Genomic DNA, 22,285 nt, shown 5'->3' on the forward strand with positions numbered 1-22,285 from the left:
GTAAACGTTAATTCCTGTGAGCAATTGCAAAATTACTGAGCTATTACGCCGAAAGTATCATGCGATTGATGACTACGCGAAAAAGGTCGGTGCAGTTGGCGGCATGTTTGATGCAGATTTGGGGTTGGCTTGATATCAGAAAAAAATACATTTTGCCACTTGCCTTGATGATATAGCCAACTCGTGATATCATCGCGATACGCGTGTTTTCGCGAAAACAATTCCCTACTTGTTTGTATACCTTTACCAAATCGTTTCTCCATATAACTTACAGGCAAAATAGCCATACCTATTTTGATCTATTCATTCGTGTTCAAAGGTCAGTCGGCTTAACCTTATTATGTTATTTTCTGACTATACCTTCATGAAACGTGATGTAAAACAATAAACAGCATGACTGGGTACACAACGCCAATCAGATAAAATGGTGAATAAAGCGAATTGGTGTAAACATGGTAATGAAAGCGGTCAGTTTTAAAAAATGGCAAGTCATTAATTTCAATGGCTCACTGTGAAATATCGGCTAAATATTTCAATTTGATTTTTTGTAAGAGATTTCAAGTTATTCAACATAAAATTAGCAAATCATTTTTTAATATGGTCAGCAGTTACTATCAACGACCACTCGACGCAAATTCACTGTCGTGCAGATATTTAAGAGTTCGTACGAGCAATGCAATATCTGCACGACAGTTTGCCGACTAAGTCTGATGCATCATACGTCATACGGGAGTTTCTGAATGGAACCAATTTTGCAAGCCCAAGCCTATCGTCCACATGTTCATCAGGCCGAGTCTAGCTTACCGAGGCTAGCTTACCAGACTTATAATGAAATTAGACATGTTATAGAAGGTTCATTCTCACCGCCCAAGAACCTGTAAAAGTAGGCCACAACGATAGTCGAGCGAAATTGCCTTCAATAGAATATGCATGTAGATACTGGACGGTCCTCCAGCAGGCGTACACCGAACTAAATTATTGCAGATTACATAGAACTTCAAATTTAAACAATATATTTCCAAAGTTTCTTACACGGCAAACAATTCAGTCAAAACGGGGGACCAATTGCAGCCAGCAAGCACGTGACATGGCTCGTTAATTCCCCTTTGCTTTCTCCAGTTTTGTGAAACAAGAAATTAACGGCTTACAAACTTCCTTCGCATCGTTCCTGTATTTGGCACCTCCGCCAATACAATAAAGATAGAAGTTAACTGCGTAATTAAACATCCAAATTATCAACAAGAAAAACGCTTGTATAGTATATCGCAGATTCCAGTAAATATTCTCCATATCGTACATATCTCCAATTGCCGGAACGTCCAATAACATAATGAACAGACGGAACGGCAATGACGTCACAGCATATGCGCAGCTGACAAATATCAACATCCGGGTCAAATGTTGCTCTTGCTTCTGATTGGTCTCAACTTGACCTTGACCTGTTCTCATCTGCGCTCGTTTTTCCGATGCTATTTTGACAGTGATGATGATGATGATGTTGCTACCCAGTATGATCACGAATGGTATAAATGTTCCCAGGAGTGTCTGGCCCAAGGAGGCTAGAAGCGCAGCAAAGGGGTACTCTGGTACATGAAATACCAATGCCTCCGCCCCTGAAAAAGTGATAAAGTTGAGATGTCGAAAGCTGGTGTGTTCACTACCGTTCTATCTTTAAATTGGGCCTATCATAACATGTTCGCAGACTTTTTGTTTGCAACGCCAGCGTCTGCTAAGCCGCTAAGTAATTCAGTCTACCCAGATAACCACTAAACCACGATTCGAGTAAATCATAAATTCTGGTTCAGTGAGAAAAGGACTTATTGAATTATATTTTTTTGACAGTAGCTCGCAAAGAGTACCAGTATAAGTTTAATTTCACCTGTCTCTGAATCTCTGAAGTAAGCCATGACAAATGGTATCTGTATATTGTAGAGGACGACCAGGACAGTGGTGATGATCACTGTCTTGACAGCTCTTGAAGCGGTGCATAGACGGGTTGTAGCCATCGGAAACCTCACAGCTATCAAACGGTCTACACTCATCTCAGTGAGAAAAAAACCCGACAACATTGCGTAAGTATACGCCACAAAGTGATGGAATCTGCAATGAATACACCCGGTTATTGGCACCATCATTCAGGGGGCAAAGTGTACGGAAAAACAGTTAACTCATCTGATTTGAGAACATGCGATAGGCGACAGCAGATAAATGAGCGTCATCATCGTTCTCGTTCTAAATGACTCACTTATTTAGTTTGCTAATACTATACTACATCAAAGTGTTGTACATGTTTTAAACTTCATGTTCAATACGTTAAGCTCAGTTTCTATACCTCAAAATAATACATTTTTACGTTATTGAAATAACAATGGTACACTAATTATCCCTTTTCCTCTTTGGTAGCAAAGCAGATGCAGGTAGTTATCTAGTAATTACACTGACCAGTACCATGAATACAAGTACTGTGTAGACACTTATAAGCCGGTCGAAGGGCGCCTGAAAAAAAGGCTTATATATTACGAGTAAAAGCCTATGTTAAACAGACACACCAAAACTGGCTAAATAGCGTCTACACCAGTATATCAATACATCATTTTCGCACGAATACCACCCATTCGTCAGCCACAATTAGCCTTCAAGGAATTATCTATCATAGGCATTGCAGTTCTATGGGAAATGGCAAATGGAATTAAAGCTGTAAATAGCTCAGACGAAGCCTTAAGCGGTAGAGTCAGTAACTATACAGTGGAACTAAGGTGTCGTCCATGCAGTTCAGCTTTAACATTCGCCTGCGACTTCAACATTTGATTATTTTTGGGTGGTGGTCGTGACTTTTTGAACATTGATCGATTTTCAGTGGACAGGGCGCATATCAAGTGTTAATTTTATCACAGTGTATGTATTATCATTATTATTCAACACTACTCCGGAGTCTTACAACAAGTTGCCAGTCAAGTGATAAATCAAATGAAGCATAATATACTTACATGAAAAAAACGTCCCTCATGTGCACAATGCTTTTTCCTATGTCCCAATACATTATTGGAAGGGCAAATGCATACTGAATAAGTACAAGCGTGTCTGCTATTGCCATTGCCTTCATGTAAATGCAAGCAGATAATCCTCTGTTGTGCCTTCTGTTGGTCACAAGTATCGCTATGATATTTCCAGGGACGCCAATCGCGACAGGGATCACCCAAAGATAATGTGACACAAGCTTGTAGAAGGCGAGAAGAAACGGATAGTCCGGGGAGTTAGCATCCGTGACAATATGGGTGGTCGTGATGTTTTCCATGATGTCATCAAACAATAAAAGAAATGATTCTTTTTTGTTGGGAAAATAGAGTGTATAAGTTGCAATATGGTGTAACCGCCCTCATGGCATCTATCTCGACCAATGTGTTCAATGATATAGATGTGAAGCGATGAAGGAGGCCACACAATGATGTATAATATGTTTTTCAGACACGCAACTTTCCGAACAACTCGATTAGCCCAGGGCATTCCTTTAATAAGGCAAATGGCATCCAAATAGCATAATATTGTGGTTGCCTAATTCCTATACTGGCCCACCCAAACAAGATAATTTTCCCATTGAAGGAATGGGGGGCTTCTTTCTGCAGTATGTTTGTTCTTCTGTAAACTATCAGTAAACATCAGTAAGCTATTTTTCTGGGAGTTTTTGAAGCTTTCCAATTTTGTTTCAGCCCTTAGCTAGTAGAAACACGCGTTATCTGTTATTCTTAGTAGTACGCACAAGTCCTGGCGCGAAAGAAATTTCCCGCCTCGTGAGTGCACGCCGAGATCCGAGTTCACGTCACCCCTCCATTACGACGGTACGGATCATTTCCATAAGCGTAGTAGTGGGGTAGTCAGCGCCATGAGCGTGACGTCGGAAAAATCGATATCTATACCAATTTCAAGACGTCACACAGGGCAGATCCATGTCTCCAGGATCAACGTATGGAGAGCTTACTCGGGTCAAATCGGAGTCAACATCTGAAACGCATGAAAATTCATTCAGATTTTGAATTGTTCCTTTTATGTGCCCTTTGTTGATGGAAACTGCTTGTGTAGAATAGGTGGTGACTGGGCAGCCGACAGCTGGGTAATATTGCCCTTAATTAACAATGGTCATCAGAGTGATGGTCCATTTGCAACTTCGGATCGATTTAGAAAGAGACGCACAAAATCACAAACGGCTTCTAATGAATACATATAAACTAAGGTGTTCATTTAGATGCCGCGTGTGACTTTGGATAACAAATTTACCCGTTATTGCATGACGGCAGAATCCCAAACTTTGTGAGGACACGTCAACTGCAGAGGAAGTATGCAGTGTTTGCATCATTTTATACCAGCCGGAATTTCCCTTTGGCGTACTGCAGTTTGTAGAGTGTGGCCATGTAAACCCTGGTAGACCTTGGTGTTTGCCTCTCTACAATAAACAGGTGCATGGTGTCCCAAAAAGGTTCCCCATGAACTTACAAACATTCAGACATTATCAACTCCTAACGCAAGTCTATACTTATATCACAACTTCGTACCTTCTAGACTAGGAGTCAACTAGTCCATTATATATGCTTTTAAAGAAAATAGTTTAAATATATCCCAAAGTGGCATTTCAGGCAAATCCTGTCGATGGAAATCCTCAATGACACTAATGCATTCCTTAATGATTGGGGTCCATAGGTCATTGGTCACAAAGGTATAGGAAACTTACTTACACCCTTGACAGGCTGTGCGTAATCCAGAGCGGCTGTTGTTCTAACTCTTTGGGTTTCTATGGCTTTATGGTCCTGTCAGAAATTTTGCATCAGTTTCCCCCAAATAGTCCAATTTAGGCATATACCCAAAACTGGCCAATTTAGGTATGAACAGCTGCAATAAATTACGCGTCCTGGACATGAGGGTGCTTGAAATTAAAGTGCTCGAACCAATTTCTTAGCTGTTTGAACCTCAAAATTAAGTGCACGCTGATTTTATAAGTTGCAAGGTTAACACCAAGTTTTACGCAGCATGCCAATTCAAAAGAAATGGTTTCGTTATCCGAAAGAATACTCTACGATATACCTGCCCTATCTGAGAATCTGTTTTAGGCCAATCCCAGAGCTGTCCACATGAGAATTTGATTCAAAATTGTTCAAATACACTTTCGCCGAAAACGATTTCAGACCGATCCTGGCGAGTACATCAAACACAAAAACCCTGTTTTGATACAAGTAAGGCGGTCGTCATATATTATGTAAATCCATCGCAACGAACGTTCTGGTTCTTCGATGTAACCGCTCCCCGACAACAAACTCGACATGCTAATTGAATTATCTATTGCTGATCGCCGGTTCAAACTGCTAATAAAATAAATATCAAAACATACGTACTGACAATAACGCATCTTACAGATATCGTACCACTTGCGCTGAATATACTAACATCTCAAAACTATTCCTTGCCTTGTTATTTACAGCAGGCTGGTCTAAAATGACCACTTTAGTCGAGTTTTAGAAAACATCTGAAATATCCTGACATCCCAAATCTATTCATGTCCTTGTTATTTACATCGGGGTGGTCTAGGAAAATAGCCGCTATCATCGAGTTTAATAAAACGCCTGAGGCGAGTCAGTTTTGTTCTCTAGTTAACTTTACAATAGACGTGCATGTATTTCACGTACATTTTTCGTATTAAGTGTTTTCAACTGACGATAGTAGTAAAGTGTGTATCAAAGAAAATTACCCATTTCGTGTTTTGGCTATCATTCATGATTATTACTGATTATCATACTCAGCACAGAGGAAAATGTGGACATACGTACGTAAGTTCGGGATTTTGAATATTCTCCTTTGACCCTGTATGCTAGTTCGTATTGATACATGTCCAATACATTTCATAAACTTTAAAGCTCCTGACTTAGGCTTCTAAATCCTCATCAAAAAATTGACTATCAGTTTTGACTGCAGTTTCAAGTCACACATCATCAGATGCAAAAACTGCCGGAGTGACAGCGGATATAGTCCCCCTGGAGTCATAGTCCGGTGGCATTGTATTTGACCAATTAAGCAGCATGATCTATTGTACCGCTAACCCTAACCAAAACATTTAGCAATGCGGGCTATTGTTACACGGACTATCAGCCCTAGGACTACTATCCCCGTCACACCGGGTTTGAATATGTCTACCACCAACTTCATTAACACCAATAAGCTAGAGTTGAAAATGATAGGAAAGCTGCCTTTTTCGAAATTAAAAAGCCTAGTCCAACAATCGGAGTTTTCTAATAAACACATTGTCAATATAAACATATACATCTACATAAGATATTAGACATTCGAAAATCCGTATTGTGAACAGAAGAAGAATTAGTTTTCATTTCAAGAATTGTATGTAGGTTTAAAAGACAGTGCGCCCTGGTATACAGGCTGTAATTCTTCCAGAATTACTGGCTGTAATTCTTCCAGAAAATTGCCCTTCCAATTATGTTATAACTACGGGAAATATTGCGTACTTGTGACAATTCGTAAATATGGAATTGAACCACTTCGCAAGAGGGTCCCAACTGATTTCCAGGTAATAAGAATATGCAACGACGTGCAGTCTACAGGTGGCCCAGAGTTCTATTGTGTATCGATTGTGAGAGGGGAAATCATTCTGGGTCACCCTGTAGTTCATATTTACATTTCAGCATATTGTGAGAAATGTTCTTGGCTATATACACTATGGTAATACGTGAATGCAAGAATTGTTCATGATGTAATCGGCCAATCTCCATGTACCTTTTTGATCTCTTTTGTATGCTTAAGCATGTAAATATATCTTTTGATTGCTATATCACCCGTTGGTCCGCATAGTTTTGATGTTTATGACGAACTAAACATTAAACTTCGTAGAAGTATAAATGTTTGTGTTTCATCATATTTATATAAGCGACTGCCCTTTTTAAACGTTTGAAATAAAAAAAGCCGTGTGTTACGTATGTTTGTTGCCACCACTGTTTATCATAGAGTCTAGCAGATCTTTTGCATTGCTATTTTCAAACCGTTAGACAAGAAGTGAATAGATGCTTAGACAAGTTAGAAATGTGTTCAAGTTTGAAATACAACATGTTGTTCGCTATTCTTGCCGAAAATATTGACAAAGAAGTTATAATTATCCAAAACTTTAATCACCAGAGGGCCCAGTCTATTAACAGACTTAACTGAAACAGACAACGCAAAGTTAAGCCGAAGTTATTTACAAAACCTGTTTTGAACAACAAGATTATCCAACAGAAAAACACATTGTGCTATGGAATTTTTTAACAGCAAGACGTCAACAGCTGAAGATCAGTTCGAGATTTACTGACTTTTTTATGTTGCATCGTATCTGCCGTTCATGCATTCCACTGATGACTCGCAAATTACTTTTGACATTCAAGGCTGTTTTAGATCAAGTCAGCAAGAGAACGCGGACTATAAGTATCAGTACAATTTCCTACCCCAACGCCAAGATATTATGCTTATCGAAAAACCATGTTTTGCTTATAATAGAGTCGCGTCCACTACAAAAAACGCCGGTGTTGGTCCGGAGATTTTGCGCTTACACCTGCTAATTTTCCCCTCGAAAACGCCGATGCTAGAAAACGCCGGTGTTTTCTTGTCACGGCGATGGATTCAGGGCTAATTTAAGCACGGCGTTTTGTGTAGTGTAATCACTAAAACGCCGGCGTTAGTTAGTTTCTACACTCGGCGACAGGCGGCGTGGTTACCACTGCGCATGCGTCAAAAAGGTGCTGCCATTATGTGTCGGTCAATCGCGACTCCAACAATAACAAAAATCGGAGAGTTCCACAGGAATTTCATATAGACCACGCCATCTGTCGCCGTGTTCAGTGACTGATTCCATGTTGTGGAAGCCCTCGCCGTGTCTTCTCCGGGCTTTTTCTGGTTCGGAGTATCCCCGGGGTTTAAAAACGCCGGGGTTTTCCATGTAGTGGACGGGCGTCTGTAAATGACGAAATGAGAAATGAGAAATGAAATGAAAATGAAATGGAAATGAGTGTGTATAAAATATGGAATTTTACGGTAAGCGCCACATGGTCAGATCATAGGGGTCATCTCAGAAATATTACTGCGTTGTGCCTGGTTTCCCCGTGTAATTCAGTCAACAACATAGTTGGGCCATATTTTGACTCTTTATCTTAGCCTTGACCATGGTTTTGGCCCAAATATAGTGCAGGACCTAAATATTGCTGGGATGTCTTTCGTGTGAGTGGGTGAACGACTCTCAACTTCCAGTCACCTGTGCACCTGTTCTTAATTTTAAAACCAACTAAGTTGGTGAGAAGTCCCTCGTGTGTAACGGGCTTTACATTGGTCTTAGCCATGTGCTTAATGTGGGTCAGCTGCAGACCAGAAATCGCTGACCCACTCAAGTTCTTGTTTTATCTCAACCCATTATCTGCACACCAGAATCTGCCTCAGGGGTCCATTTCCATTTTATTTTCATTTCATTTCTCGTTTCTCATTTCGTCTTTTACAGACGCCCGTAGTGGACGTACATTGTACTACTATTAATTATACTTGTACTTCGACTTCTATAACACAAAAAGTAACGCGGTTTTATGGCCTATACAGCGCTTCACATTTATTACCCTGGCCTATTGGCCTGTACATTCATCCATTCTTTTGGAGTGTGCCGCTACAGTACATGCGATAATCAGGACAAACATTCAAAAATTCTTCCCCAGATATCTCTGCTGAATATTTAGAATCAGTCATTGCATGTGGACGCTTCAGCACGACTCCAAATTATCACTTGCCAACACCGCATAACTTCAACGTTCTTCTTTTCATGCACCCAATCAGTCCTTTGCAAGCATAACAACTGCTGATCAAATAAGCTGGACTGCCGAAGGTAAACAGCGTACCAATTTATTCTTAAAATTAGCAAATCACTTTGCTTGTCCTGCGGTTAATTAGGGTGTGCGACCTTGATTATCGATTCCACAATCCACTCACGAATAGCGAGGGAAAGTTGACCGTCCCTGTCTAATGAAAATCTATATTTTCTGCCCAAATTAATTATTCTTCGGCAATTTCCGGTTCTTTGGGAGAGTGGACGACCATCGGAAATAAGGACGTGTCTGATAAGTCTAAAAACACATGATTAACAGAGTACAAGAACATGAGACAGCGTAATACCATTAAATTTGAGAAGACCAACACATAGTTATGATTTTTATCGGCTGACATATTTGGAGTAAAATGCATCACATGCATATAATCTGTAAGGTTATGTGACGCTAGCTCTATAAGTATCGTTGAGCAGTGTAGCGTGAGGCCTCAGCTCGAAGAATTTCACTTAATTGAGCGCTAATCAGTAACTAACATCAGACAGGTTTCTTTCTCGACCTTGTATAAATTGTAGCAAAGTCACCAGGAGGTTGAATAAGTTCGAACTTAAAATGAGCACCAGACTAGGAAATTGATAAGCATACTATATTGTAATTTCCTAGATTATTATATGTAATGAGTGGTAATTTGTTTGATACCAACACGCTGTTTCTTAGTGCAATGCTGCATTAATCAAAGTTGTAATATTTAGTATGGACAGGAATTGATAAGCATCGGGTTCAAAGAAGAGTTCATATCAAATAGCAAGGCCGTGTATTGTTTTCAACTCGAAACAACGTTTCTAGGGAAAAGACTCAACAGTGCCTACATTATGTTATCTTAAAACTTGCCAATGAAGTCAAGATTTGATTTTCGCGTGTCTCGAGACAGATATTGCATTTTAAATCGTACTTCATCCGTAAATGTATATCACTCTTCGGAACAGAACAGAATCAAAGTCCTGCATACATGTATTTGATAGCTTCAGTTTTGAATTCGCCAGGGGACTTAAAACTTCTAATCAATAATTTCGCAACAAATAGCGTAAATCAAGTTGATCTATATCAATGATTCTTGGGCAAGAATACAAATTTATAGTGATATTAGTGGTATTTCAATTCTCCTAATTTTGCCTTAATTTTTTCAGTATTTCGGATTCAAGTCTGGTTTTCCCGGCAATTTAACTAACACTCTTGATTTGGGATATGTTGATCTTCCATTGCAATGCTCCAGTCCCAGGCCTAATGGCAAACCAACGGAAACATGTTTCTATAATCTAATTTCCAAAAGCTGAAATTAAAAAACCACTAGAAGCCTTACATTTGCAGTATGCACGGAATACACAAACACTCAAATTATTAAACGAAGTTATAATAACCCTTCAGATAATGACAGATTGTTTTGATTTTTTACCAAGTTGATTTTAATACAATGCTCTATTTGTGTATTGGTACAGGAGTATCCTTTGATGCGACTTCCTGCAATGAAAATGTCTGAAGGAATCGGTCCAGTTGCGACACAGTCTTGAAGATTTACTTAGTCTGAAAAGAGCCTGCCATGCACTTGATTGCACAGGTCTCGTAGAACTTACACATGTCCGACGCATACGTATTGGCTGTCAAAACACAATCCAGATGAAACCATCACAACACAACGTACATGTATTTGGTTAGCAGCGTGTTTGCCAATCTTATGAGGGTAGCTGTATCAATAGTAATTTTCAGTAGGCCATTTGGCCGGGTTAATTGGAATTTACAATTGTTTACTGTCCAACAACGGAAACCTTTGAGGAATTGCATTGCTTATGCAATGACGAAAGTGGTGTACGGTTTCTTCTTTGCCCATTATAATGATTATGACGGTGTTGATGATAAAACAATGGCGTTGCCAACATTTATGGAACACAAAAGTAAAATACAAAGGTAATCAACTTTGGAGACACCTCAGTGACGATTCGATCAGCCGAACTGTTCTTTAATCCAACACACACTGCATGGACAAACACTTTCGGCTACTTTTCTAATATAATCGGCTGCTTTTAAGTAGATGGCTCCTACTGGTCAGCTCTTGTAAGGCCACTGCACAAAATAAATGGGCCAAAATCAATTTGCTTAAGCAGATGGCATTTTAGCGCTAGAAAGGTTCTACGAAAGTCTGCAACTTGTTGCGTAATAAGAGAAAATAAGAATCCAGTGCGTTGCCATTAGTATCAGATATCGCCGTTATCTGTGATTTCACCGGTCTGGGAAGTCGCAATGTTAGTCGTAATACATTACGTTATTTTCCTCATATACTAGATAAAAGACTTCAGGCCAAACCAAATACACGATCTATTGTCTTTAAATAAGGCCAGCTCGCACATTGGCCTTAATTCCCATCGTTCTACACTCGTATCAAAGGGTAATCAGGGCAAATCTTGACAACATCGACCTTGGCGAAACCGCTTCCATGGAGAATGTCTCTGGAGATGGACTCTGGGGAATTTCCGAAAGGCCCTAAAAACTTACCTAAACATTTATGAGACACTTTACATAACGGACCGACAAGTTGGGGGCGCCTCACAAATTTAAATTTACTGACTTTTACTTTACAAAGACACGTAATCGGGTCGATAGGGGAAAACCGGTGGGGGAAATAAAGGTTGTTATACATGAATGCAGATTGCTCGAAAAACCCGAATATACCGTAAATGTTTGAATAAATATTAACGACGGCTATACATACATGTACGCACGTTCTTACTTTCTATTCAATACCTTGGGAAGGTGAATCCCGATTTTGCCAGATGATTTGATCAGTTGAAAAAATTGATATCCAGATGCCAAAAAGTGTTATCCTGGGGCGAACAATTAGATCGCAACTGCAAAGTCTAGATGTCGTGAATTTACAATTAATCAAAATTGAATTACAAATTGATGGAAGCGGTAAATTAGTTTCTTTTACTGGGAAATACATGTATCTCAAGTGATTGTTATATTCCGCTCAACTTGTGACTGTATTTATTGCCCTATTGTTACCAATGCATTTATAACTTCCATCAAAAGGACATAGTTCAACAAATGGCAATTTACTGGATTCACAATCCCAAGCCCGACAATACCCTATTTCTACTCCGAGCCTATAAACAACCTGACATTAGTCTGACTTTCGCTGCAGGTTTTAAACCCGGTGTAACATCTGTGGTTAATGTTCCCCATGTTTCAGTGTTTCCAAACAATAGGCAGCTAGAGAGACCATGACTTTTCAATAGGGGGATACACAGAAAAACTCGTCAATCTATTTTTGAGCGTTCCCAAACAATGAGGGGAAACACTCAAAAACAGAAACACTCAAAAACATTACACCGGTGTTAATAGATCCGATGGGATTTCTTGTCGTCGTTTCTTTCAATTGGTCTTTAATTGTAATATGAAAAGTTCCGCTATAGAGTCATGACTATTCATGACGATTACGTTGTTAACTCTTGAATAGATATCCCACCCCTTTTATGGCTGCGAAAGGCCTACTATTGTGTTCGGCTGTTTAAACTCTACCCATCGGTGGTAAAAATCGGGTATTGTCGGGCTTGGGATATTATTGGTGAGTGGATCCAGTAGTTGCAACTCCGTATAATTGTAAAACAATTCGTAGATATCGATGAATAAATACTCCAGTTTCATCGACCTACATTGTACGATCGCTTCATACTACGAAAAGATCGTGTCGAAAAACATGACGTCATGACTATCGGGCATCGTAGCTGTAATCAAATCAAACATTTTAAATGCCATTAAAAAACCATTTGCATGATCCGGGGATAAGGAATTAACCACTTCCTATCGGATCTGACGAACCTCATAGACACCAGGACCTTGTGGTTGACATTAGTATAGACCAGCCTGACCCCTCCACTCCAAGGAAAATGGACCGGGGATCGACCTCGAATAGTGGCGTTCATTCGCCAGGCCGAAAGTAAACGACTTTACCGCATTAATTATGTCACAACATAGGGCGTGCATCTTTTGAACGTCTGGTCATCCCTAAAAAAATTGGCCATCCTCCAAACAACTTGTACTCTAGTTTGTCGCTTCTAACGTCCATCCAGATCTTTACACAGTGCAAATTTCCAGGCCCGTAATGGGGGAAATTTAAGACCTTCTACTGAAGCCACTATTGCCATTGATGCTGCTGGTCAATCAATAAAGAAACTTACTCCCTTTAATAGTGGGCCTACCAAAATGAACACATACACTAGCGTACTGCAGCGGACGTTAGGCGTGCAAAATTGAGTATATTCTGAAATATTAGCAGCACGCACTTTCTCAGTAAACACATAATACAGAGCCGTTGCCTTCGTCTGCACAGGAACTGCGCAGTGGGTAAATTGCGTTCAGTATTCCTGGCCTTTCTTTCGAGGCAGCACATATGTTTATATAGGAGGAGCGGATCGGAACGTATTTGAATGGGCTTTCTTTACTAACGCTAAATTGTTGGAGGTTGAACGATTGTGAAAAAGACGCTGAGCGAGTCTGGAATAATGCCTGAGGAAAAGACCATGGCTGGTATCTTAGAATGCTCCTTTTGACTGGCAATGTTCTAAAAATCAGGCCGACCTTTCGATAGCCAGAGAGAAAATGTTGGCCTTTTCCTAGTAATAATGGTTGATCATAAAATTGCAAAAGTTTACCTAACATGATAACAATAGGCATAAGGTTGACCTTTAGACTTTTAAAGGAGCATTCAAAGATACCAGCCCTGGACTGTCGGGGCGACAGTCCCTTTCAGATTGCGCTAATGTCATCACCAACAAAGACATTTGTGTTAACAAAGTTTTAACCGAGTTCAAAAGCTTCTAAACAAGTGCTTCTCTCAGGAGTTTTCAAATAAAAAACTATCATAAGACCCCGTTTTGCTGAACAATAAAAAACGGCCTGCTATCGATGAAACTAGACTAGTTTCTTCCTATGATTTTCCATTTTCATCATCGCCCAGCGGCCCGTAACGTTAATAATCTGATCCAAGAAAATGCAAGCCATATCCGTTTCCGACGAGGCTATAATTTAACTGTGATCTATGGTACCCGCGTCTCAATTACTCAGGTGGCAGACGCGCAGGCTGAGAGTGATCGATGGTTCCTGCGCGTCTCAAGTTCGCAGGGGCGGGTCAGGGTTGAGACGCATTTTTGTTTTATTATGCACGGTCACGCAAAGTCTTTTAAGTTTGCTTGGAACTGAACACAGACAGAAAATAATACTGCAATCTTCCATGTACCCTACATTTAAAGGAGACCATGAAGTTTAGGATGGTGTTTGACTTAGTGTCCGACGAAAGACGACCCTACATGCAAAGGCCTTTTGTGCTATAGGAAACGATTAAACCATTTATTTTTAAATCTGGACTTTGGGTATGAAATAGTAGGAGGTCAAATAAGTGATATTTAGGTGACCGAGATATATTCACAGTATATAATGGGTCATTGTCGTGTTTGATTGCGTGATACAAATTCCTGGAACAAGCAGACAGGTTTTGATGCATTGTGAGATGGAAGATGGAACCCCTATTGCAGACTTCGTGTACTTTTATCTGACCCACCTGGTTCATACTTTAATTTATAGCCGCCATTTTTTAATTTCAAATGATCGCGTCATTAAGATCTACACAGTGCCCTGCCCGATGTTCTTACTCTGCAACTGATTATATTTTTTTCTTCCCTGAATTTCCACTCTCTACACGTCCTCATGTAGCCAAGAAACGGCTGTGGTTACGCCCTCATCAGATCAATCTCAATTGCAACTTTCTAACCCTCCAATTTTTCGACAAAACGTGCCTAGATTTACCAGATATGGTTCTTACCAACTGGCGTGTTGTTTTGCTCAGGGTTTTAGATTATTTTCATGCCAAAAAAACCCACCTGGGTGGGGGTCGACGGAAATGACATCATTCGTTCGACAGTTTTATTCAATAATACATGAATATGTTCAAAATGGTCACAGCAGTTGAGATCGTCACAAAAAACACCTAATCTGTATATTAGAGCTGAAACAAAATTGGAAAAGCATCGAACACGTTCAGAAAAATAGTTTACTGAAGCAGGAGTTGTGTTATAGATCCACCAATTACTAGAAACCAACGGAAACTGAGATTTGGATAATACAGGAATCTCGCTCCCCATTCCCAATACCAAGTGAGTGAGATATTATCTCACTCACTCGGTCACCTAAATATCACTTATTTGACCTCCTACTATTTCATATTCTAAAAGGCCTTAGTCACAGTATATCATTGTTTCTAATACAAAATACATTACGCCTCGTTTTGATCGGAGCGGTCTTGGTATCGTAACCAATGACCGCCTGGGTAGGTATAAAATTCTGAATTTTAGCAGACGAATTATTTTCACCAAGAAGCAACGACTCAGCCCCACAAAACAATGTCAAGAACACGAGATTTTGAAGTATTCCCCGATATTGGGATTTGTGAAGTAGGGAGGATACCCGAGGACTCTTTCGAGGTCGTCAGTCAGGATTCAGAAGAGGTCAAAGACGAGGAAATGGTAGAAATCGAGCTAGCAGACTGGGAATTCCCTTGCTGCGTGACGTCATCTTCACAAGCAAAAATATGGCGGAGTTCCGGACACCAGGCTGGATCATTCTTTGACGAAAACGGACATATATACCTTTCAAATCGTATTTAATTTGTTTAATTTTGAAACCTTTTAGAATAGAAATTAATACCTCGCTGTCGGTCATTGGTTGTATAATCAAGACCGCTCGGGTAGACCTCAAATTACGTCCAAAACCCTCGGCGAAGCGCCTCGGGTTTTGGACTGCATTTTCGGTCTACCCGAGCGGTCTTGATTATACAACCAATGACCGCCAGCTCGGTATTAATTCCTTAACCCAAAGTCCAGATTTAAAAATGAATGGTTTGAATGCCTCTGTAGGAGAATGGCAGCCCCACGGCATTCTTGTGTTACATGGATGGGGTTTCGCATACATATTGATTCTCAAAAGGATAAAAAGTCGACTGAAACACAGGAAGGAACTGCTGGGGGTAGGAAAGAACGCCTACCCAATCCTTTATATTTACCATTAGGCAGAGCTTTGTAAATTGAAAAATAAAAACACAAAAACACGAAACTGCGGATCAAAAGGTATGTGTATTAGTATATCGTGCCCAATTTAGATATTTCTTTTCCATTCTGACTGCATTTGGTTTTATTACATGTTATTTCATGAATTGATGTTCTACTGTAAAGCGGCAAATTGTCGAAGGCGTTTTTACGGATTTTGCTAATATCCTCGATATGCTAAAATTAAACCGATGATTTGTATTTCTATTCGAAAAAGGCAACGAACTTTTGTCAAGTTCTCAAAAATAAATTCACATTTTGCTAACTGCAAAACTAAGGAAGTTTGCATGTTGCGGTGCAAAAGAACTAAAGTTTGATAAATTTGATTCAAGATGTTTGGTTTCTACAGCAAAAAGGGTTCTGGATTAGGCTGGTGAATGAATGTTAATTGCTTGGATACTGTTGCACAGTGAAAAGCGCTTACGAACGAGTCCCTCTAATGTATTCAATTAGCAAGAGATTTTAATAACAAGAGCCTGCACTTTAAAAAAACTCAAACTTTCTCTTTTCGACTTATAATTCGCATGTTCGAATCTCATACATGATCATATCAAACTCTTGCGAAGTATTTGCGCTGTATTATGATGCATTTATCAAAAAATTGATCTGAGAAAGAAGGTCTTGATAGCACATTTAGCTGAGCTGAATGATGAAAGCAAGTCTTTTTAATTCCTAATCGCAAAAAGATTTTAAAAGCTCTTGTTTAAGACGGTTATAATGTACCCATTAGCCTTAATTGAGTTAGCGCCTATGTGTAACGATGTCTTTTATCTTAATTGTCGGTGATGGTCAGTGTTTATTTCTAATGTTTCCCTACCCATTGTCTACGGACGAGGTTAACTGTCGAGGCTCGTTGCTGGACAAAATTCGAAATGTTGCCCACACAACTCCGTAAGTCACAATGGCGCAGCGATATATAAAAAAATCATTCAAAGCGCAAAAAATGGATTTTTGGTAGGGTCTTACTAGCATGACTAGAAGCATTCATTAGAACAATTTTGTAAAATGAATATTACTAAGAATCAAGATATTCGCTCAGAGCTACCAAATCTTTCGCTGTATATATACCAATAATGTCGTGTCTTCTAATCCGAGTCATTTACCGGTATGATGGCTACTTCCCGAAGGCAGTTTCGCTGTTACTTGTCAAGACGATTTAAGTCAGTTCTCAGCCGAAAAGTGCATCACTGGTGAGTTGAAATTGGAAAAAATTCTCTAAATTTGAATAGATAGACCAAAACATCTGCCATATGGCTAAAGATAAACTGATCTTTTCAACTTTTTGTAATTTGGTATTACAATAATATAACAAACAAGAAATCTAAAGTAAAAACTCCATAGTAACCGCGTTGCGTGTCGCACATTAATCATATACATTATAAGGCGTATTTATTTTTGCGGTGAGGTTTATTAATAGGGAGCGTGTGATATCAAACAAACCAAGCCGCTTTTTATTTGTCGCGAATTATGGTATTTGAAAAATGGTTCATGATATATGATATTTGATATACAATGGTATAAGAAGGAAGATATATGATTATTCTTATTTTATAGACGTGTTCTAACTCATTCTTATTCGAGATGTGTGCTAGTCTAGCAATGTGTTTTATTGGCATATTTTAGCTACATTTTAATATTCTATTAAGGATAACTGAATGCTGCGTTACGCTTTTAGATGTATGCGGTCTACCATTTCTTCAACACTATGATTGTGTTTCTCTAAATCACAAAATCTGAAGAAAATAACGATGAAATTGACAAATATTATATAATTACAAGCTGCAAGAGCGTACGATTGTGATCGGACGGTCGCGGGTACTTTCGACTGCATGAAATGTCCCCGTGTAGCGCGGTGTGCGCGCTCTTCGGGTTTCTGAAGAATTGTTTTTTGAATTAGGCTGATGCGCAATGAATGCAAAGCGTTTTATTGCAGTACATTCTCTGTTTTACAGTATAAAAGCACATTTCAATATCAAATAATCATAAAGATACATTTCAATATCAGTGCCACGTCTTAAGACGAGCGCCCGAAGTACGCAGTATGGCATACCTGGTAATTATAAGGTGTCCGATTCTTTGGTTCTGACACCGGTCTAATCGCCTATATCTGCCCTTCACAGGTCAAGTGCAAGTAAGCCCTCCACGACAGCCACATACGATATAACCCTGAGAATGCGTCTGCGGAGACACGTGATAGTATCATATGTTCAACGTATCTTCGGCCGAAACGTGTTAATCCCATTGGATGGCTACGAAATTATCTGAACCATTTGTCCATATTTTGTGGACATTCTGATCGGTTCCCCAATGATATTGCTGCCTTCTTCAATATCATCGCGCTTATTGGCAATGTCTGATGTCGTGTTTTAGGGACGAGACCGGGTAATATTTTAGCGGAGGACGAACATTGTCTCTGTAGTTTTCTTTTCAATGTGAGTTGGAGTGTACTGCACAGAGGCAAACACGGGCATCATTGTTCGACAGTCTTTGGTTCATTGTTATAGTGTGAATATCAAGGAATGGCTTACCAACGATCTAATACCGAACACAAATAATTCATCAACGAAATATGCCGATTTCTTTCTCGATATTTGCGGACAATCTAATCAGATGCCTCGACCATCTTCTTCAATATCGCCTCGCTTGTCACCTAGCAATGTCAGAGATGTCGCAGAGGTCTGCCGTAGCTTGTTGTTGTTGGACATGGTCGCTCCACAAAGACATTTGCTGGTAATCCTGCAGAAAGTGATCGTCCATGAATCCTGGATTCATTTTCTATTCCGCGACGGTCCAACGTCAGCGCGGGTTTCGCACTCATCATCCACAGATGTGGCTGCATGTAATTGTCATTCGTTCTAACTGCGGTCTGAGCGCCTCTATCTGTCATTCACAGGTCAAACTCAAGGGAGCGCTTGACGACCGCCACCTGCTACCCTCAAACGTATGAAGAAATTGCCAACCAACCAATTCAATGACAAAGACATGTATTATATCTCACTCATCAATGGCAGACTTGCATTTAATCCCATCTTGAAATGTCATCCGATCGATTTGTCCATATTTGCAGACGATCTGATTAGTTCGCTAATACAAATGACTGTCTTCCGTACTCACCTGCTCATCACCAAACATGACATGAGTGATTTCAAAGTTCGTGTTAAGTGTCAACGTTGAAATGTGAACAGAGCGTCATACGCGTTGACCCTGTGGGAACAGTAGTGCTCGCCAAAGCGAGGCAATTTAAAATACACTTTGCTGCTACTTCACCTCAAACATGACAAATGGAAACCAGTGCATTTTTTTGCAGTTATTCTTTCGGATGTTCTTTTACTGCATGACCCCAGCGTGACGGAGTATGTTTCCTGAAAGTTCAATCTCGTTAAAGTTAGTAATAATGTCCTTGCATCTAGTATACATCACAGCAGTGTCGAGCTCCCATCTGGTTTTATAGCTGTAACTCTTTTTTATTCGACATAAAAAAAACGGCATCCCATTTCCCGGCTCCAGAAAGTCACGGACCGTTCACAGTATTCCATCTGGCAACGAGTTGCAGTGTTGTTCCATGCAGCTATTCAATAAATCAGTCTACACGACGATAATCAACTATTATTTATCGCATGTTTTGCAATTCTGAAGGAAGTTTTTCTGATATCTAGTTTAAATGACATTATTTATTACATGGTTGGCTTTTTAGAAGGAGGTGTTAACGTGTTGATGACATTCAGCCATGAATCTTGCACGTATTTCAAGTCGCTTGACGTGTAGATGTTGTTGTTGCTGTGTCTGGCCCATGACCGGACGGAAATGCGAAGAAAAGTAATAAGTGCTTAGCGAAATATACGAGGGTTATCAAGGTAAACACCAACATCACCGAACACAATAGCAGAGTAGCGATTGTTGTCATTCTTGGTGAATACCGTGTCGTAGGGGTATACCTTAAAGTCAAATTTTGGCAGCATTTGAGTTCTTGTAAAGAAAAACAGTTCCTGCAAATCAAAAGCATTTGCCTTTTGCCATTCATCCACCAAAGACGAGGGTATTCATTCGCAACGAGAGATAGGCCATTTGCAAATTTGAGGACCACTTGGCGAACGCGTGCGTTTAGCACAGACGTGGAGGATGGGGGTGTGGGGGGGGGGGGGGGAGGAAGTTGACATGATGATTCGAATATTTTTATCGCAGTACAAAATATCTCACGAGACATAAGTTCAGGTTAGAATATTTCAAAGTTCGGTAACGAACTTCCTTGAATAATATTTATTTGTACAACACATTTTGCTATTGAAATGAATTATGCAACATAACGCCATCCATCTGAGATATCGACAGACTTTCTTTTTGCGTACGTAATCAAGCGGTGGTATATGGCGTACGCAAGCGTACGACGAGGAGGAGTACTGACATTCGGATATCTGTGCGTACGTACTAAATTAACGACCCCTTACCACTGCCAACCAAGAGTTACTCAAGTCCAACCCCAATGCATGTTAAAAGACAAGACATAAGCTTAAAAAGCGGCATTCACTGTTCTGCTTTTCGAGGATAGTGGAGAATATAAGAAAGGATAAGGTTCGGTCAGCTCAGAATACGCCCACCATACGCTAGTCAAGCTAATGGTGGCTAAGAACGATGTTTTTTCTCCACCAATTCTTGACTGCGATCTATAATGATCTCTTTTCGAAAAGTCAGTAGCATGCTGTTGCTGGTGGTCATCAGTCAAACGGCTCATGCAAAAAACGAACACAAATAGATTGTCAAAACTTTTGATCCATCCACATTTGTGTCCAGATCATTTTTCAGAGGTCGAAGATGAGAGAAGTAGTTTTAACTACTTCTCTCATCTTGAAATTGAACTAAACGCCCAGTAACGGTTGCGGGCGATTGCAAGCAAAGTTAGTGATCCTGGCAAGCCGTCATCGCGTTCTTGAATGGCACTGTCCTGAATAATTGCCCAGGCGGTGTCTCAGATAAGAACATCGGCATGTATGTAAACTATCATAAACATATCTCTTTCTCTTTCTCTGACTGTCGATCATATCTGTATAATCTGGAATTTGTTAGTGAACAGTGAAATGTCCGTTGTGAAAGGACTGTTCCAAAATATCGCCATTCAGTTCCAGGTTAAACTAATAACATGATAACATAGAGAATCAGCCGTGATTTTCGTTCGTCTTTTGATCTCTGAGTGCTTTAGCTATCAATATCGACCCCGTACGTACTGATGGTTATTCACTGATCCCCTATTTGCTGGGTTGATCGAGAGACAACAACCTGCTGTCTCAACTGGATTATGGTGATACGCTCTTTACATTTATAAGTAAAAACAACTTATTTGGTAGTTCAAATTGCTCCAACTGTGAGATTAGAAAAGAATAATCATGAATTAGCTGTTCCAGCTACATGTAAAATGGTTAAGAATTACTAATTTGTAAGTTAAACAACTAATATCACAGTCGGTGCAATAGCAACTACCAAATTAGAAAAAAAACACATAAATTAGTTATTTTTATGATCCAATTATAAGATTGTAATGGGTTGAATCTTGGACGAATAACATATTTTTAAGATTTGTAAGTTAAACAACTAATTTCACAATCTGTGCGATAGCAACTACCCGATTAGAAAAAAATACTATAAATTAGTTATTTTTACGATCCAATTATAAATAGATTGTAATGGGTTGAATCTTGGATGAATAACATATTTTTAAGTGATGTCGACTTAGTATGGATCACCTAGACAAAGGGGGGTAATGCGCTGCATGCAGTGTTTGCATTAATCGCTGCATCGAATACTTTTAACATAAATACAGGCCGTATAGAGTTGTAGAAAGAAAGTGTGATTATGCACAAAGATGTCAGTCAATATGGTGTTTTTTGTCAGGGTGTTCCTTTACCCAAAACGTCCCTGATCATCAGTCATGTCTCTCACAGGGATTTGTTTTTGCAGTGACTTGAATGGCAGATCTAGAGGCATATTTCAGTGCACCTACCAAGAAATTCCTTGCGTACGTAATTGAGGTTTAGTAAAGAAAGGAGATGCCTTTGTCCTACTTCATCTAGTCCCCAAGTCAGCACTCACGTTTTATCTTGGCTAATGTTCGTTTTCTTAGATCTATGCGTGCTATCTGCCTGTAATAATAGCTATCGGCCTCATCGAATTGACGGAACAAAAGCGGAATGAACGGCATAGGAATCATGTACAAACCGTGTCCAGTCGCAGAGATGTCTTCCAGTTTAATGGAGGAATAGCGGCGGATAGTGACATAGTGACATGATTTCTGTGGAGAGAGCGCCAGATACATCC

General features: G+C 39.7%; 2 protein-coding genes across 10 annotated transcripts in view; one reads left to right on the forward strand and one right to left on the reverse strand.

Moving 5' to 3' along the window:
• LOC135493434 (relaxin receptor 2-like) overlaps nucleotides 1-22,285 on the forward strand; it is a 224,447-nt gene that overhangs the window by 147,175 nt on the left and 54,987 nt on the right. The window lies entirely within an intron of this gene.
• On the reverse strand, nucleotides 637-3,428 carry LOC135493841 (cysteinyl leukotriene receptor 1-like). The gene is made up of 3 exons (XM_064781455.1): nucleotides 2,988-3,428; nucleotides 1,880-2,100; nucleotides 637-1,613 (listed from the first exon to the last, which is right to left on the reverse strand). The coding sequence occupies exons 1-3, from the start codon at nucleotides 3,293-3,295 to the stop codon at nucleotides 1,096-1,098; spliced, it is 1,047 nt and encodes a 348-aa protein (XP_064637525.1). The 5' UTR covers nucleotides 3,296-3,428; the 3' UTR covers nucleotides 637-1,095.

The sequence above is a fragment of the Lineus longissimus genome, chromosome 9 (assembly GCF_910592395.1).
Source record: "Lineus longissimus chromosome 9, tnLinLong1.2, whole genome shotgun sequence".
NCBI lineage: Eukaryota > Metazoa > Nemertea > Pilidiophora > Heteronemertea > Lineidae > Lineus > Lineus longissimus.

Bases quoted from the DNA above. Each gene is read 5' to 3' on its own strand.
- LOC135493841 (XM_064781455.1), bottom strand. From the start codon at position 3,295: ATGGAAAACATCACGACCACCCATATTGTCACGGATGCTAACTCCCCG. The intron at 2,101-2,987 runs GTAAGTATATTA...TATTCATTGCAG, and splicing joins ATGAGGGACGTTTTTTTCAT to ATTCCATCACTTTGTGGCGT. The intron at 1,614-1,879 runs GTGAAATTAAAC...TCACTTTTTCAG, and splicing joins CTTCAGAGATTCAGAGACAG to GGGCGGAGGCATTGGTATTT.